At 48.0% G+C, this 19,326-nt stretch overlaps 3 protein-coding genes across 3 annotated transcripts; all 3 read right to left on the bottom strand.

Moving 5' to 3' along the window:
* Positions 1–13,058: 13,058 nt before the first annotated feature.
* Positions 13,059–14,135, bottom strand: LOC138365001 (collagen alpha-1(XXVIII) chain-like). The gene has a single exon (XM_069325095.1). The coding sequence runs from the start codon at positions 14,133–14,135 to the stop codon at positions 13,059–13,061; it is 1,077 nt and encodes a 358-aa protein (XP_069181196.1).
* Positions 14,136–17,755: 3,620 nt separating this feature from the next.
* Positions 17,756–18,412, bottom strand: LOC138365002 (germ cell nuclear acidic protein-like). Its single transcript, XM_069325096.1, has one exon. It carries the CDS (start codon positions 18,410–18,412, stop codon positions 17,756–17,758), a length of 657 nt encoding a protein of 218 aa, XP_069181197.1.
* Positions 18,413–18,487: 75 nt separating this feature from the next.
* On the bottom strand, positions 18,488–19,126 carry LOC138365003 (germ cell nuclear acidic protein-like). The gene has a single exon (XM_069325097.1). It carries the CDS (start codon positions 19,124–19,126, stop codon positions 18,488–18,490), a length of 639 nt encoding a protein of 212 aa, XP_069181198.1.
* Positions 19,127–19,326: the final 200 nt, after the last annotated feature.

A 19,326-nucleotide genomic window follows, 5' to 3' on the forward strand; every position in this document is an offset into this window, starting at 1 on the left:
AGGTAGATCATTTTCCCTCCCATTACCCCTTGTGTGAGTAGGCTAGATAGGCCACAATATTCACTTATGTATGTGGCAATAGGACATTAATACTTTGGTAGTAGAATAGGCTGCAGGGCAGCTTGTGTCCAAGACTGTTGGAGGGAACAGTGTGTATGGATGGCAGGACAGTGAAGAAGAGACGCCGACGTGGTGAAGAGGCCCTCCTGTGAGAGAGTGTGGGACTCCTGTCTTTCTGCTCAGTTGAAGGAGTGTTGGAGGTCGTGGAAGAAGAGGCTGACGATTTCCAAATTTATTATCCTTATTTTCATATTCATGTATTACTTGTGATTGTATGTGTGATCATGTAATTTGGGTCAGTAAATTCACACATTTTATCATTGTGTTTAAGTGTGCCTCCATTATAATATTTCTCTATGAGCATACACGAAGGTTATCATAGTACCCCCTAGGGAACACCACATTCTCTATAGAAGTTCTTATTGCCTGGAGAGTGGTAAATACAGCACAGACTTATATAAAAGTGTACCCTAAGCCATCCGATCAGTATCAGTGCCTGAATGGTGGCAACTAGTAACGTAGTGGCTAGAGAGAGGTAAAGCCACACAGACCTTCCTGGGAGAGTAGCCTGGGCCGACAGTCCAATAGCAGATCTATGGGAGTAGCAACCGTCTGGCAACACACAATATATAATACACCCACTGAACTGCATCGCTGGGGTGCAGATATAATAACCCAGCCGGCGACCTTGTTAAGAAGAAGATAGAGAAGACAGGCGGGAATGGAGTTCCTGCAACCTTTTTGTCTGGCAGGAAGACTCAGGGATGTTATTGTTATAAGGTAAGCCTGAGTCTTCCTTCACTCCTCCACGGGTCTAGGCCAGAACTGTTAACAGCAGTTTCCCTGTGTTTGACTGAAGGGCTTCCAGGGTGAATCAGTGGCACCCCCTTTTGTGGTGGAAACAAAGATCTGCGGCGGTGGGCATTATTGGTCCTCTCCTGTGTGACCAAGGATATAACACCATAAAGGTGTTTGGTTTAGTTTTATTTAAAAATATATATAGTTCATGAGTAACACACAAGGATTTGAGAGGCGCCAGGTTGTCGGCCTGAGTCTCACACCTCTGAGCATTAATGACCTCAAGTTGACCTGAGGTCAAGTCATGCGAATTCCACCTTGCTTCTGATAATTGGCCTTCAAACATGCCGACGTTTAAGGAGTGGCTTGGTAGAGTGCCTGAGGCTATCTACTTGTGGGCGGAGTTAGTTACTAGGTTCCCCAATATATACTCGGAGAGCAGAGCATAGAGAGGAATAGGAGCCAGCGGAGCAGAACAGAAGGACAGCCTAGCCAGGGAGGCTGTCAGCCGGCGGGACGGGACAGTCTCTGTCAACTACAGACTCCCCCCTCCCCCTCTATCCAGGTATAGGCAGACACTTGGTGAGTTGAACATTAAGGTGACTTGGTCGTGTTTACAACTGTTGTGTGAGGATCAGGGGCAGTCAAGTTGTAGGGTTCTCGAATTCTTGGATGATGACTCACTTTGCATATTAAACTTGAACATTTGAATTGCTTAAATTATGATACTTATCATGAGAAATATAATTGAATTTATTGTTTAAATTGTCTTTAACTTTGTTCCCTAGAGTTTTTGAGTTGAGGTGAGAAAGCCTCTGCTGTTACTGGGTTCATGATTTTAATGAGTACCTGATACAGATGGAACAGACTAATAATGACCTCTTGATAACATTTGAGAATATTGTGATACAGACAAGTTCCATTCCTTGTCTTGTATGTAATTGTCTTGAATGGATGGTGGCAGCATTTCTTCTTCTACTATCTACTCTTCTACTTCTACTATCTACTCTTCTACTTCTACCTGTCTACTCCTCTCCCTCCACCCCTCTCCCAAACTCTCACTTTCAACTGACGACCCTCCTCGCTCCTCCCACCTCTCTATATCTCTCACCCCAGACCCTCACTAATTACTTCATTATTCATATTTTCCCTTTCGTTTCTCTTATACGTTTGTGGCAGTGAAATGTATTCTAGAGTTCTCTAGAGCTTCGGGTAGCTGATCAAGTTACGGCGCCTTGTAGTACCCGCACCTAGGTAGTCAAATACCTAGTTTACAAGGTGTTGAACGAGAGAGGCTGCCGTAGGAACTCTGGAGGTGCTTTAGAATAGTTAGCTAACTGAGGACGGGATAATGGACTAGAGAGAGCTGTTTCCCCCGGCCTCGTTAGTTAACTGTGGGGTGGAATAATGGACAAGAGAGAGCTATTTCCCCCACCCCCCGTTACAAGGAGACTCCGGTGAATCCCGGGAGTCGGAGTGGCTGAGTATTCGGCCTTTTGAGCCCCTAGCAGCTGAGTGCTAGCAGAGCCCCGGCCCACCCCCCGTGACAATAGGCACTGGTTATATTTGGTGTTTAGGTTCTGTTGGCGTTTATTTGTATTTGTAGTACGTGGGTGAAGCATTTACAGCGTTGTGGTTTGAACAAGATTCTTCAGTGAACAGCCCGTCCTCCAAACAATGACCCAAAAGTAATTCCAAGTATCCACCAAACTCCCTACTTATGAATGAAAACCTGTTTACACACGACTCACAACTGATTTCGTTCGAATACTTCCGGAACAAGTGATTCACTGACGAATTTTGTTCGCACCACAATTCTTTTGGGAGAAGAATTTCATCTCCCAAATGATACCTTGTATTTGGCCTTCTGCTCCCAACACCTATTTCATTACATTACAATTGGTCGGGTTAAACTCTAACAACCATTTTTTCGACCATTCGTTCAGTTTGTCTAGATCTTCTTGAAGACTCAAACTGTCCTCCTCTGTCTTACTTCTTTGTGTGTGTGTGTGTGTGTGTGTGTGTGTGTACTCACCTAGTTGTACTCACCTAGTTGTGTTTGCGGGGGTTGAGCTCTGGCTCTTTGGTCCCGCCTCTCAACCGTCAATCAACAGGTGTACAGATTCTTGAGCCTATCGGGCTCTGTCATATCTACACTTGAAACTGTGTATGGAGTCAGCCTCCACCACATCACCCCCTAATGCATTCCATTTGTCAACCACTCTGACACTAAAAAAGTTCTTTCTAATATCTCTGTGGCTCATTTGGGCACTCAGTTTCCACCTGTGTCCCCTTGTGCGTGTTCCCCTTGTGTTAAATAGACTGTCTTTATCTACCCTATCAATCCCCTTCAGAATCTTGAATGTGGTGATCATGTCCCCCCTAACTCTTCTGTCTTCCAGCGAAGTGAGGTTTAATTCCCGTAGTCTCTCCTCGTAGCTCATACCTCTCAGCTCGGGTACTAGTCTGGTGGCAAACCTTTGAACCTTTTCCAGTTTAGTCTTATCCTTGACTAGATATGGACTCCATGCTGGGGCTGCATACTCCAGGATTGGCCTGACATATGTGGTATACAAAGTTCTGAATGATTCTTTACACAAGTTTCTGAATGCCGTTCGTATGTTGGCCAGCGTGGCATATGCCGCTGATGTTATCCGCTTGATATGTGCTGCAGGAGACAGGTCTGGCGTGATATCAACCCCCAAGTCTTTTTCCTTCTCTGACTCCTGAAGAATTTCCTCTCCCAGATGATACCTTGTATCTGGCCTCCTGCTCCCTACACCTATCTTCATTACATTACATTTGGTTGGGTTAAACTCTAACAACCATTTGTTCGACCATTCCTTCAGCTTGTCTAGGTCTTCTTGAAGCCTCAAACAGTCCTCTTCTGTTTTAATCCTTCTCATAATTTTAGCATCGTCCGCAAACATTGAGAGAAATGAATCGATACCCTCCGGGAGATCATTTACATATATCAGAAACAAGATAGGACCGAGTACAGAGCCCTGTGGGACTCCACTGGTGACTTCACGCCAATCGGAGGTCTCACCCCTCACCGTAACTCTCTGCTTCCTATTGCTTAGATACTCCCTTATCCACTGGAGCACCTTACCAGCTACACCTGCCTGTCTCTCCAGCTTATGTACCAGCCTCTTATGCGGTACTGTGTCAAAGGCTTTCCGACAATCCAAGAAAATGCAGTCCGCCCAGCCCTCTCTTTCTTGCTTAATCTGTGTCACCTGATCGTAGAATTCTATCAAGCCTGTAAGGCAAGATTTACCCTCCCTGAATCCATGTGTGTGTGTGTGTGTGTGTGTGTGTGTATGTGTGTGTGTGTGTGTGTGTGTGTGTGTGTGTGTGTGTGTGTGTGTGTGTGTGTGTGTGTGTGTACTCACCTAATTGTACTCACCGAATTGTGCTTGCGGGGTTGAGCTTTGGCTCTTTGGTCCCCGCCTCTCATCTGTCAATCAACTGGTGCACAGATTCCTGAGCCTATTGGGCTCTATCATATCTACATTTGAAACTGTGTATGGAGCCAGCCTCCACCACATCACTTCCTAATGCATTCCATTTATCAACCACTCTCACACGAAAAAAGTGCTTTCTAATATCTCTGTGGCTCATTTGGGCACTCAGTTTCCAACTGTGTTCCCTAGTGCGTGTGCCCCTTGTGGTAAATAACCCGTCTTTATCTACCCTGTCAATTCCCTTGAGAATCTTGAATGTGGTGATCATGTCCCCCCTAACTCTTCTCTCTTCTGTGTGTGTTCGTGTGTGTATGTGTGTGAGTGTCTGTGCGTGCGTGTGTGTGTGTGTGTGTGTGTGTGTGTGTGTGTGTGTGTGTGTGTGTGTGTGTGTGTGTGTGTGTGTGTGTGTGTGTGTGTGTGTGTGTGTGTGTATGTATGTGTGTGTGTATGTGTGTGTGTGTACTCACCTAGTTGTACTCACCTAGTTGTGTTTGCGGGGGTTGAGCTCTGGCTCTTTGGTCCCGCCTCTCAACCGTCAATCAACAGGTGTACAGATTCCTGAGCCTATCGGGCTCTGTCATATCTACACTTGAAGCTGTGTATGGAGTGAGCCTCCACCACATCACCCCCTAATGCATTCCATTTGTCAACCACTCTGACACTAAAAAAGTTCTTTCTAATATCTCTGTGGCTCATTTGGGCACTCAGTTTCCACCTGTGTCCCCTTGTGCGTGTTCCCCTTGTGTTAAATAGACTGTCTTTATCTACCCTATCAATCCCCTTCAGAATCTTGAATGTGGTGATCATGTCCCCCCTAACTCTTCTGTCTTCCAGCGAAGTGAGGTTTAATTCCCATAGTCTCTCCTCGTAGCTCATACCTCTCAGCTCGGGTACTAGTCTGGTGGCAAACCTTTGAACCTTTTCCAGTTTAGTCTTATCCTTGACTAGATATGGACTCCATGTGTGTGTGTGTGTGTGTGTGTGTGTGTGTGTGTGTGTGTGTGTGTGTGTGTGTGTGTGTGTGTGTGTGTGTGTGTGTGTGCAGGCGCGCATGCATGTGCCCTGAAGCGTCTTCCGCAAATAATAATTAAGCCATCCAGGACTTGTGTTTGCGGTATATTCACCGGAGAGAAAGTTTCAGTATTTTACTGACTGTTCTCTAGCAAAGTTTTTCCTCTATTTTTAAAGAAAATATTTTTCCCGTTATAAATTCCAACTTTCATAATTAAACAAAGTAAGCTTGTCCAAGCATCTCAGATATTATGTATAACAAGTAAACATTCAGCTGAAAATTACCTGTAGTTGACGATATAAATTTTAATCGTATTGTCAAGATGTTAAGAACACTCTAAATACAATCTCTATACCTGAATACAATTGTATTATTTCATTTATACTTGGCAGATGAAAAGCATCCAAAGGAAAAAAACAATCCCTTCCCTTCGCTGTAATTTTATCATGATGTTTGATACAAAAATCATCAACTTCCTCACAGGCCCTCAAACCATGTGGAAGTTTTGTCAAAATGTTTGCAGCGCAGGAGTTTAGACCAGCAGCCGTATTTGCGCTCCCAAAGAATGACAAGGAATATTATTATTATCTTGAGGTAAACATACACCATATTTGAACCAGGATCTCTAATATGTTTTTAATCTTGTGAAATAAACTTATTATACCATCATCATATTATACCAATCCTGGCACGCCATAATTGAGGTATTTATTTTGAGTTCACGATGCTTTCTCAATTCCGATAGACAGGAAGACCGTCATGAGGGTTTGATTCACCGGGACACCTGTGTATCCGGGACACCTGTGTATCCGGGACACCTGTGTATCTGGAACACTTGTGTATCCGGGACACCTGTGTATCCGGGACACCTGTGTATCCAGGACACCTGTGTATCTCGGACACCCGTGTATCTGGGAGACTCATTGCCTGGAGAGGATTGGAGTTCAGGTTGGTTAAATACCCCAGAATTCCTACCTCTTTACGGCTCTGTAGTATAGTGTAGTGTATACAGTGAGTAACTGCCACCTTGTTGACCAGTGTTCGAGTCCCCTGGTGGGTGTGTGTCTAGAAGTTATTTCAAAATTATGGTTGATAAGCAAGTTTATGAATATATATATATATATATATATATATATATATATATATATATATATATATATATATATATATATAGGTTTATATTCCCCAATAATTTTTGGCAGGTGGAGTAGTCCGGATTTCTTGGCGTTCACAGTTTCGATCAGTTTGTTGACCTTTACTTTCAATTCGGCTGTAGTGTCCTTCGTTACCCATTGGAATTTAGTTTGTATTTAGTACATTTAGTACAACGTTAGATGGAGGACCTATGGCAATTCCACGACCAAGAGATGGCTTCCTGAACCTTGCAGGAATTAACCTCACTGAGGACCAAGTCACTCTCCTAAATCTGGGCATAAACTGTCACGTTATGTCCAGACCGAGTGAGATGGCCCGGAAAGTGGAGTTGGAAATTCTGTTGAACGACATATTCGACCTCGAGACACAAAAGAAGGTCACTACCAAAGATACCTTACAAGCAGAACTTATTGCGGAAGGAGGAAATAATCGAGGCAATTACAGAAGCACCATACTGTCCCCCGAGCTCAAAGCGGCAGCTAAAAGCCTTCGTGAGAACAAGGAGATAGTTGTCAGGAGAGGTGACATGTCGCCAATATATGTCATTCTTAAAAAAGACGAATATCTGGCGAAAATGAACCTCATACTCTCTGACCAAACTAAATTCCAAAGGGTAACGAAGGACACTACAGCCGAATTGAAAGCAAAGGTCAACAAACTGATCGAAACTGTGAACGCCAAGAAATCAGGACTCCACCTGCCAAAAATTATTGGGGAATATAAACCTGGATATGCGTATGGAAATGTCAAGACACACAAGCCTGGAAACCCACTTCAGCCAAACATTAGCCAGATACCCACACCCACGTACAGACTGGCGAAGCGACTCAACGGCCTGCTGACTCCTTATGTCCCTTGCGCCTTCCGCCTGAAGTCTCCAAAGGAATTTGTTGACTTACTGCAGGGCACACGGGCCACAGGGATAAGAGCCTCGTTGGACGTAGAATCACTGTTCACCAACGTACCTGTGGACGAGACAATCGGGATGATAGCCGACAGAGTGTATCGTGATCCAGCCTGTACTCCTCTTGACATACCAGAAAATATTCTAAGGAAACTACTCCAAGCTTGTACTAAAGAGGCACCCTTCTTGAGCCCGGATGGGCACATGTATAAGCAAGTAGATGGGGTCGCCAATGGGTTCTCCTTTAGGTGTCCTGTTTGCAAACTTCTACATGGGTACCATCGAGCAAAAAGTCTTAGTCGACATGAACTTGAAACCGGCCATATTCTGCAGGTATGTTGACGACATTTTTACACAGGTACCTGATGTCAGACATCTGCAGGAGCTGAAGGAGGCTTTTGAGCAGAGTTCCGTGCTGCGTTTCACTTACGAGATGGAAAAGGATGGGAAGCTGCCCTTTCTAGATGTAACAGTCATGGAAAAGAGCGGAGGTTTCCACACTGCAGTCTACACTAAGGAAACGAACATAGGAATGTGCCTAAATGCCAACAGCGACTGCCCAGACAGGTACAAGTGGAGTGTTGTTAACGCATATGTCGACCGTGCTCTCAGCCACAGCTCAGAATGGAAGCAAGTCGACGAAGAACTCTGTAGGGTAAGGCAGGTCCTAGTCAACAACGGCTTCTCCAATGGTTTCGTCGAAGACATCATAAGAAGGAAAGTGAAACGCCATGCAACCTCTGAAGAGACAACTAACACAACACCAATAACCCCTATTAGACTATTTTAAAGGAACTTCTTTTCCACATCTTATAAAACGGAGGAAAGGGTCCTGAAAGATATTGTTAATAGAAACGTTATCCCTACAGACAAAAATCAGAGGATACAACTGACGATTTACTATAAAACCAGAAAAACGGCCAGCCTACTCATGAGAAACTCTCCAGACACAAAGCAAAACGATTTAAAAGAGACCAACGTCGTCTATGCCTTCAAATGCCCTCTTGGGGACTGTAAGCTCCAAAAAACCCAGTATATAGGCAAGACAACAGCATCTCTTTCTAGGTGTTTAACGATGCATGAGCAACAGGACTCCATTAAGGAACATATAATCTCTTCCCACAACCAAACCATCGCCAGAGAAATCCTAGTAAACAACACAGAAATCATCGATAGATACAGCGATAGCAGACAGCTTGACGTTTGCGAGGCACTACACATTAAGAAGTCAACACCAGCAATCAACAGCCAATTAATGCACAACTATATTCTACATACCTCAAGACTCCGCTCCAATATAGAAGCATCAAGAAATATGGACCAATAGGCTTTCTACAATTACTTCCATTCAATACCCATTGTTTCGTGTTCTGTTTTGTGTTGATGAATTTAATACCCTATTAATACCACCTCACCCCCATCCACCTCACTCAAATGTAGATATAAACAAATCGGAGATGTGTAAGTTCTATTCAGTTGTGTATGTGTAAACTAAAGTCTTTGAAAATGTAATAAGTTTTACGAAACGCGCTCAAGTGTCGCGTCAGACTAGAAATAAAAATAAATTTTGGAGAATTGATTTTTGAATTACCACCAGCAGTGAAAAGAAATGTACGAATGATTGAGAAAATTCGTGTTAGAATTATTAATCTTACTTTTTCGGTCATATTTAATAATATATGTCTACAGGAAAGACTGCTACCAAAATATACTAATATATATATATATATATATATATATATATATATATATATATATATATATATATATATATATATATATATATATATATATATATATATATATTTATATATATATATATATATATATATATATATATATATATATATATATATATATATATATATATATATATATATATATATATATATATATATATATATATAGGAAGTTAGTACCATCTCTGGCTGGTAGAAGGGGGACCAATAGCCTCAGAGGAAACTACACATAACGCATTGGAGGGAATGTAGGTCCCCTCCAATACAGTTTCTGTGTGCTTTTCTCCTACCACCCCCTTCCCTTTTTTTTTTTTTTGCTTTATTGTTATTGTGTATTTAAAGTTTACAAAACATACAAGACAAATGTCTAAAGGTTATGGATCTCTTGAAGCTCCTCCGCTTCCGGGCAGGAACCGAGGACGCAGCAAGCATTTCCCCTCTGGATCGCCACACTGAGGCGCTGAAACAAAATAACTGGAAGCCCTTGGGTCTCTTGTGACGTCAATGAGCTTGGAACCCAATTGCTTGAGAAATCCCAAGGCACTCGTGCCCCAGGGGCCATGCGTCTCAGACGCTATGGGAACAAAGAGGTATTGACCTTCTAGTCGCCTGTACTTGAGTGATTTAGCTGTTTCCCTGTGGTTGGCCGCCCCATCTGCTTGATCAGCTCCAAAGTGTACATAGGTGTTAGCCAGGGTGGATACACGTGTGTAGGCCCACACCAACTGTCTACCCTCCTAGCATGAGTATATGGTGATGCCATCAGGGCGGAGTGCGGGGAAATCCGGGTTTTGGACCCCTAGGATGCGAGGTTCTCTCTCTGCTGGGCACCTAGCTGAGACGAGGCTTCTCTTGATGATGTCATTGACCTCGTTGTGTCTTGCATGCCAGCCCTTTGTGCTTCCACAATGCAACCCACGCAGTCCATATTGGTCTGCTTCCACCCTGTTGCAAATACACTTGTATTCAGTGTGAATTGGGGCACCAAGGCGGAGGGCCACTGCTACACGAAGGGATTCTGGATCTAGGCACGTGCCCATTGCTGACATGGGTACTGCCGGGAGGAAGTCTCCTGCATGGGGGGCACGCACTGCTCTGAGGCGGGCTTTCTCCTTGTCTGATGTTGCGGTGCTGAGCATGGCATCAGCTACTTTTTCCACTAGAGGGTGGTCCCAGCCGGACTGTTTGTGTTGTTTTGTTGGCTCTATAATGGTTGCTGGGGCTGCAAGAATATCCCACTGATTTGAACATTCAGTGAAAGCAGGATCGTGTATTCCTGCTGAATCTCTCAGGGTTGCAGGGAAGATATCTCTGACGAGGTCGTGCGATGCATGAGAGGAGGAAAGGAAGGCTGGTAGAGCAATTTGGGAGGCTGTGCGGACACCAAGGCCGCCGAGTCTTACATGATGGGTTGCTTGCTCCCACTGAGAGTCGTCCAATGGCAAGTTCAGGACTTTCACCAGCATGGACCTCAGAAGGGTGTCATACACATTTAACTTAGGGCTGCTGTAGGATGGAGAACATCTCAGAAAGTAGGTCAACTTAGGGAGAGACAGGCATCTTGTAAGGAGAAAGAGAGCATCATGGCCATCAATCTTGTCAATCCTGTCCAGCATTCTCTTTAGATCAGTGATTTTTGCAGCCAGGACCTCCTCGATTGCTCATGGGCCAATGGGGGCACCCAGGAGAGTGCAGTCCGGTGGCTCGACAATGAGAATGTATGGAAGAACATTTTGTATTTGCCCAGTGATGTCTGGGTTGCGGGAGATTATTTCACATTGTTAAATATGACCGAAAAAGTAAGATTAATAATTCTAACACGAATTTTCTCAATATTTCTTATGTTTGTGTTTACTTTCGATGGTAATTGAAAAAACAAATCTCCAAAATTAATTTTTATTTCTAGTCTGACGTGACACTGAACGCGTTTCCTGATAACTTATTACATTTTCAAAGACTTTAGTTTACACACACACAACTGTAACCTGGAAACACTAAACAGAGTTTCACTTATGCTTACACTGAACAGCTTGTCTTATATACTCGCGTTTGGGTGAGGTGATATGTTGCAACAGTTTTGGATGAGGTGAACAAACTTTCAACACAAGACAAAACAACAATGGGTATAAATTGGATAAATGATAGGGAAAATGGAAGTAAGTGCAAAGGGGCTATTGGCTCATACTTCCTCTTGATGCTTCTGTTTTGGTGCGGAGTCTTGAAGTGAGTAGAATATAGTTGTGCATTAATTGGCTGTTGATTGATGGTGTTGACTTTTTGATGTGTAGTGCCTTGCAGATGTCAAGCCACCTGCTATCGCTATATCTATCGATGATTTGTGTGTTGTTTGTTAAGACTTCTCTGGTGATGGTCTGGTTGTGTTGTCTTGCCTATATACTGAGTTCTTTGGGACTTACAATCCCCAAGTGGGCATTTGAAGGTATAGATGACGTTGGTCTCCTTTAAGGCGTTCTGATTTGTGTCTGCAGAGTTTCTCATGAGTAGGTTGGCCGTTTTTTCGGTTTTATAGCAAATCGTTAGTTGTATCTTCTGACTTTTGTCTGTAGGGATAACGTTCCTATTAACAATATCTTTCAGGACCCTTTCCTCCGTTTTATGAGCTGTGGAAAAGAAGTTCCTGTAAAATAGTCTAATAGGGGGTATAGGTGTTGTGTTAGTTGTCACTTCAGAGGTTGCATGGCGTTTCCCCTTCCTTCTTATGATGTCTTCACCACCACCCTCTCCCATCACCACCACCCTCTCCCTTCACCAACACCCTCTCCCATCACCACCACCCTCTCCCTTCACCACCACCCTCTCCCATCACCACCACCCTCTCCCTTCACCACCACCCTCTCCCATCACCACCACCCTCACCCTTCACCACCACCCTCTCCCTTCCCCACCACCCTTTCCCATCACCACCACCCTCTCCCTTCACCACCACCCTCTCCCTTCACCACCACCCTCTCCCTTCACCACCACCCTCTCCCTTCACCACCACCCTCTCCCATCATCACCACCCTCTCCCTTCACCACCACCCTCTCCCTTCACCACCACCCTCTCCCTTCACCACCACCCTCTCCCTTCACCACCACCCTTTCCCTTCACCACCACCCTCTCCCTTCACCACCACCCTCTCCCTTCAGCACCACCCTCTCCCTTCACCACCACCCTCTCCCTTCACCACCATCCTCTCCCTTCACCACCACCCTCTCCCTTCACCACCACCCTCTCCCTTCACCACCACCCTCTCCCTTCACCACCACCCTCTCCCTTCAGCACCACCCTCTCCCTTCACCACCACCCTCTCCCTTCACCACCATCCTCTCCCTTCACCACCACCCTCTCCCTTCACCACCACCCTCTCCCTTCACCACCACCCTCTCCCTTCACCACCACCCTCTCCCTTCACCACCACCCTCTCCCATCACCACCACCCTCTCCCTTCACCACCACCCTCTCCCATCACCACCACCCTCTCCCTTCACCACCACCCTCTCTCATCACCACCACCCTCTCCCTTCACCACCACCCTCTCCCATCACCACCACCCTCTCCCATCACCACCACCCTCTCCCTTCACCACCACCCTCTCCCTTCACCACCACCCTCTCCCTTCACCACCACCCTCTCCCTTCACCACCACCCTCTCCCTTCACCACCACCCTCTCCCTTCACCACCACCCTCTCCCTTCACCACCACCCTCTCCCTTCACCACCACCCTCTCCCATCACCACCACCCTCTCCCTTCACCACCACCCTCTCCCTTCACCACCACCCTCCTCCTTCCCCCTTCTCGACCACACTGAAGACGTTTATAAGAGTTAATGACAGCTTAGAGCGATATAGCTGTAAAGAGTAAATGGACATCCTTTCACCTACACCGATTTTGTAGAACTCAACATCTTGTAAAGATCTTTAGAGTGCTAGCCTGAAGCCTTGGTTGACCTGAGGCCTTGGTTGACCTGTGGCCTTGGTTGACCTGTGGCCTTGGTTGACCTGAGGCCTTGGTTGACCTGAGGCCTTGTTTGACATGTGGCCTTGGTTGACCTGTGGCCTTGGTTGACCTGTGGCCCTGGTTGACCTGAGGCCTTCGTTGACCTGTGGCCTTGGTTGACCTGAGGCCTTGGTTGACCTGAGGCCTTGGTTGACCTGTGGCCCTGGTTGACCTGAGGCCTTGGTTGACCTGTGGCCTTGGTTGACCTGTGGCCTTGGTTGGCCTGTGGCCTTGGTTGACCTGTGGCCTTGGTTGACCTGTGGCCTTGGTTGACCTGTGGCCCTGGTTGACCTGAGGCCCTGGTTGACCTGTGACCCTGGTGTACCTGAGGCCATGGTTGACCTGTGGCCCTGGTTGACATGAGGCCCTGGTTGACCTGAGGCCTTGATTGACCTGAGGCCTTGATTGACCTGTGACCCTGGTGTACCTGTGGCCTTGGTTGACCTGACGCCATGGTTGACCTGAGGCCACGGTTGACCTGAGGTCTTGGTTGACCTGAAGCCTTGATTGACCTGTGTCCTTGGTTGACCTGTGGCTCTGGTTGACCTGTGGACTTGATTGACCTGAGGCCTTGGTTGACCTGAGGCCATGGTTGACCTGAGGCCTTGGTTGACCTGAGGTCTTGATTGACCTGAAGCCTTGATTAACCTGTGTCCTTCGTTGACCTGTGGCCTTGGTTGACCTGAGGCCTTGGTTGACCTGTGGCCTTGGTTGACCTGACGCCTTGGTTGATCTGACGCCTTGGTTGACCTGTGGCCCTGGTTGACCTGTGGCCCTGATTGACCCGAGGCCTTGGTTGACCTGAGGCCTTGGTTGACTTGTGGCCATGGTTGACCTGTGGCCTTGGTTAACCTGTGGCCCTGGTTAACCTGTGACCTTGGTTGACCTGAGGTCTTGGTTGACCTGAGGCAATGGTTGACCTGTGGCCCTGGTTGACCTTTGGCCTTGATTGACCTGTGGCCTTGGTTGACCTGAGGCCATGGTTGACCTGAGGCCATGGTTGACCTGAGGGCTTGGTTGACCTGAGGCCTTGATTGACCTGTGTCCTTGGTTGACCTGTGGCCCTGGTTGACCTGAGGCAATGGTTGACCTGAGGTCTAGGTTGACCTGAGGCCCTGGTTGACCTGATGCCCTGGTTGACCTGTGACCTTGGTTTACCTGTGGCCCTGGTTGACCTGAGGCCCTGGTTGACCTGTGGCCCTGGTTGACCGGTGGCCCTGGTAGACCTAAGGCCTTGGTTGACCTGAGGCCTTGGTTGACCTGTGGCCTTGGTTGACCTGAGGCCTTGGTGTACCTGTGGCCCTGGTTGACCTGAGGCCTTGGTTGACCTGTGACCCTGGTTGACCTGAGGCCTTGGCTGACCTGAGGCCTTAGTTGACCTGAAACCTTGGTTGACCTGTGGCCCTGGTTGACCTGAGACCTTGGTTGACCTGTGGCCTTGGTTGACCTGAGGCCCTGGTTGATCTAAGGCCTTGGTTGACCTGTGGCCTTGGTTGACCTGAGGCCCTGGTTGACCTAAGGCCTTGGGTGACCTGAGACCTTGGTTGACCTGTGGCCTTCGTTGACCTGTGGCCTTGGTTGAACTGTGGCCTTGGTTGACCTGTGCCCTTGGTTGACCTGAGGCCTTGGGTGACCTGAGGCCTTGGGTGACCTGAGACCTTGGTTGACCTTTGGCGCTAGTTGACCTGTGGCCTTAGTTGACCTGTGGCCTTGGTTGTCCTGTGACCTTGGTTGACCTGTGCCCTTGGTTGACCTGTGGCCCTTGTTGACCTGAAGCCTTGGTTGACCTGAGGCCTTGTTTGACCTGTGGCCTTGGTTGACCTGTGGCCCTGGTTGACCTGAAGCATTGGTTGACCTGTGGCCTTGGTTGACCTGTGGCCTTGGTTGACCTGAGGCCTTGGTTGACCTGTGGCCTTGGTTGACCTGTGGCCTTGGTTGACCTGAGACCTTGGTTGACCTGAGGCTGTAACATGGGGAGGGTTTCTCGAATTATCTTTCCTTCTTTTTCTCCCTCTACCCGTATTCTTACTATTTATTCTCTACAAGGGACTCCAAAACTTTTACTAAAGCTGACTCCACGCCACGTGGTCCTAAGACGATTGACCGACTTAGGATTCTACAACCAGTATGATGTGACCTAGGCTTTGAGCAAAACCCTAGAGTCGCCTCCGCCGCCACCACCAGACCAGTAACACTGAGCAATAATCGAGGTCTGGATCGATCATGCTAATTAATCAACCTTGGGGCTTGATCCCCACTATAACCGATGACCTTGAGTGTGGAATTAATTACACGGTAAAGATGACTCCCGATTTGGTGTTGGAATCGGCGCCCAATTCAGCTCTGCCTCGTAGGGACCACGTGACCAGGACAAATTCATATACATATACATACACATGGAAATAATAAAAATGCAAATTATTAACTAATTAATTTATTAAAAGAAAACTAAAACAAAATGTAAATGGTTATCACTCCCTACTTGACCTGAACGGCAATGAATTGACTATCCCTATAAGAACTCATAAAGCAACTCTACCTTGGGCGACCAGCTCAGATGTTGGGGCTGATCTTGAGGGAGGTAAGATGGTTGACCTCTCCCAGTTGATCTCGAGTCCACACTGATCTCCCTCTCTCTGGTCTTCCCCAGACTAGCGCATTGTATTGTTCCGCATCGCTTACCAAGTTATTTAGCAAGGTTTAAGTTATAAGAATTAACCTCTGTTGTACTTAATTGATCCAGACTGGTTGAATTATTTTACTGAAGTTAAATTACACAAGCATCTAACGGCAGAGCTGTTCCCGATCCCCAAAAGGGTTATTTGAATTTGGAGAAATAGTGGACATGTCAACTCCGATGACCTATGACCGCCAGATCACTCCGCCTTACAACTTAGATCTGATTCGTGACGTCACTGATGGTGACTTAACTCAATAATTAGAATACTCTTGATATTGTACCCAGTAATATTATACAATACAATTTTATTACAAAACGAATAAAGGCTAATTTCTCTAAGTAAGTGAATACTATAGAATGGTTCATTATACGCAACTATGAACAAGGCGTCGATTATTTTCACAGCGAATTCCCTGGGGTCAGGTCCCGGGTCACCACGCGGGCCCAGCTTCCCATTTTCTTTTGTCGATAAACCACTCTGGATAATTCTTACAACCAGCCTAGTTTGTTACAAGGCCTTGGTTGACCTGAGGCCTTGGTTGACCTGTGGCCTTGGTTGACCTGTGGCCTTGGTTGACCTGTGGCCTTGGTTGACCTGTGGCCCTGGTTGACCTGAGGGCCTGGTTGACCTGAGGCCTTGGTTGACCTGAAGCCTTGGTTGACCTGACGCCTTGGTTGACCTGACGCCTTGGTTGACCTGTGGCCCTGGTTGACCTGTGGCCCTGGTTGACCTGAGGCCTTGGTTGACCTGCGGCCTTGGTTGACCTGACGCCTTGGTTGACTTGACGCCTTGGTTGACCTGTGGCCCTGGTTGACCTGTGGCCCTAGTTGACCTGAGGCCTTGGTTGACTTGTGGCCATGGTTGACCTGTGGCCTTGGTTGACGTGACGCCATGGATGACCTGTGGCCTTGGTTGACCTGTGGCCCTGGTTGACCTGTGACCTTGGTTGACCTGAGGTCTGGGTTGACCTGAAGCCTTGGTTGACCTGTGGCCCTGGTTGACCTGTGGCCTTAGTTGACCTGAGGCCATGGTTGACCTGAGGCCATGGTTGACATGAGGTCTTGGTTGACCTGAGGCCTTGATTGACCTGTGTCCTTGGTTGACCTGTAGCCCTGGTTGACCTGAGGCCATGGTTGACCTGAGGTCTTGGTTGACCTGAGGCCCTGGTTGACCTGAGGCCCTGGTTGACCTGTGACCATGGTTTACCTGTGGCCCTGGTTGACCTGAGGCCCTGATTGACCTGTGGCCCTGGTTGACCGGTGGCCCTGGTAGACCTAAGGCCTTGGTTGACCTGAGGCCTTGGTTGACCTGTGGCCTTGGTTGACCTGAGGCCTTGGTAGACCTGTGGCCCTGGTTGACATGAGGTCTTGGTTGACCTGTGACCCTGGTTGACCTGAGGCCCTAGTTGACCTGAAACCTTGGTTGACCTGTGGCCCTGGTTGACCTGAGACCTTGGTTGACCTGTGGCCTTGGTTGACCTGAGGCCCTGGTTGACCTAAGGCCTTGGTTGACCTGAGCCCCTGGTTGACCTGAGACCTTGGTTGACCTGAGGCCTTCGTTGACCTGTGGCCTTGGTTGAACTGTGGCCTTGGTTGACCTGTGCCCTTGGTTGACCTGAAGCTTTGGTTAACCTGAGGCCTTGGGTGACCTGAGACCTTGGTTGACCTGTGGCCCTAGTTGACCTGTAGCCTTAGTTGACCTGTGGCCTTGGTTGAACTGTGGCCTTGGTTGACCTGTGCCCTTGGTTGACCTGAAGCTTTGGTTGACCTGAGGCCTTGGGTGACCTGAGACCTTGGTTGACCTGAGGCCCTAGTTGACCTGTGGCCTTAGTTGACCTGTAGCCTTGGTTGACCTGAGGCCTTGGTTGACCTGAGGCCTTATTTGACCTGTGGCCTTGGTTGACCTGTGGCCCTTGTGTACCTAAAGCCTTGGTTGACCTAAGGCCTTGTTTGACATGTGGCCTTGGTTGACCTGTGGCCTCGGTTGACCTGAGGCCCTGGTTGTCCTGAAGCATTGGTTGACCTGTGGCCTTGGTTGACCTGAGGCCTTATTTGACCTGTGGCCTTGGTTGACCTGTGGCCTTGGTTGACCTGAGGCCTTGGTTGACCTGAGGTCTTGGTTGACCTGAGGCGTTGGTTGACCTGTGGCCCTGGTTGACCTGAAGCCTTGGTTGACCTGAGGGCCTTGGTTGACCTGTGGTCTTGGTTGACCTGTGGCCTTGGTTGACCTGAGGCCTTGGTTGACCTGTGGCCATGGTTGACCTTAGGCCTTGGGTGACCTGTGGCCTTGGTTGACCTTTGGCAATGGTTGACCTGAGGCCTTAGTTGACCTGTGGCCTTGGTTGACCTGTGGCCTTGGTTGACCTGTGGCCTTGGTTGACCTTTGGCCATGGTTGACCTGAGACCTTGGTTGACCTGTGGCCATGGTTGACCTGATTCCTTGGTTGACCTGTGGCCATGGTTGACCTTAGGCCTTGGTTGACCTGTGGCCTTGGTTGACCTTTGGCCATGGTTGACCTGAGGCCTTAGTTGACCTGTGGCCTTGGTTGACCTGTGGCCTTGGTTGACCTGTGGCCTTGGTTGACCTTTGGCCATGGTTGACCTGAGACCTTGGTTGACCTGAGGCCTTGGTTGACCTGTGGCCTCGGTTGACCTGAGGTCCTGGTTGACCTATGGCCCTGGTTGACCTGTGGCCTTGATTGACCTATGGCCTTGGTTGACCTGTGGTCCTGGTTGACCTGAGGCCTTAGTTGACCTGTGGCCATGGTTGACCTTAGGCCGTGGTTGACCTGTGGCCTTGGTTGACCTTTGGCCATGGTTGACCTGAGGCCTTGGTTGACCTGTGGCCTTGGTTGACCTGTGGCCTTGGTTGACCTGTGGCCTTGGTTGACCTTTGGCCATGGTTGACCTGAGACCTTGGTTGACCTGAGGCCTTGGTTGACCTGTGGCCTTGGTTGACCTGTGACCTTGACTGACCTGTGGCCTTGGTTGACCTGTGGCCCTGGTTGACCTGAGGCCTTGGTTGACCTGAGGCCTTGGTTGACCTGTGGCCTTGGTTGACCTTTGGCCATGGTTGACCTGAGACCTTGGTTGACCTGAGGCCTTGGTTGACCTGTGGCCTCGGTTGACCTGAGGTCCTGGTTGACCTGTGGCCCTGGTTGACCTGTGACCTTGATTGACCTGTGGCCTTGGTTGACCTTTGGCCCTGGTTGACCTGAGGCCTTGGTTGACCTGAGGCCTTGGTTGACCTGTGGTGTTTGTTGACCTGTGGCCTTGGTTGATCTGAGGCCTTGGTTGACCTGTGGCCATGGTTGACCTTAGGCCTTGGTTTACATATGGCCTTGGTTTACCTTTGGCTATGGTTGACCTGAGACCTTGGTTGACTTGTGGCCTTGGTTGACCTGTGGCCTTGGTTGACCTTTGGCCATGGTTGACCTGAGACCTTGGTTGACCTGAGGCCTTGGTTGACCTGTGGCCCTGGTTTACCTGTGGCCTTGGTTGACGAAGGC

Source organism: Procambarus clarkii, chromosome 15 (genome assembly GCF_040958095.1).
Source record: "Procambarus clarkii isolate CNS0578487 chromosome 15, FALCON_Pclarkii_2.0, whole genome shotgun sequence".
Classification (NCBI taxonomy): domain Eukaryota; kingdom Metazoa; phylum Arthropoda; class Malacostraca; order Decapoda; family Cambaridae; genus Procambarus; species Procambarus clarkii.

Bases quoted from the DNA above. Each gene is read 5' to 3' on its own strand.
- LOC138365001 (XM_069325095.1), bottom strand. From the start codon at position 14,135: ATGGCCTCAGGTCAACCATGGCCTCAGGTCAACCAAGGCCACAGGTCA.
- LOC138365003 (XM_069325097.1), bottom strand. From the start codon at position 19,126: ATGGCCACAGGTCAACCAAGGCCTCAGATCAACCAAGGCCACAGGTCA.
- LOC138365002 (XM_069325096.1), bottom strand. From the start codon at position 18,412: ATGGCCAAAGGTCAACCAAGGCCACAGGTCAACCAAGGCCACAGGTCA.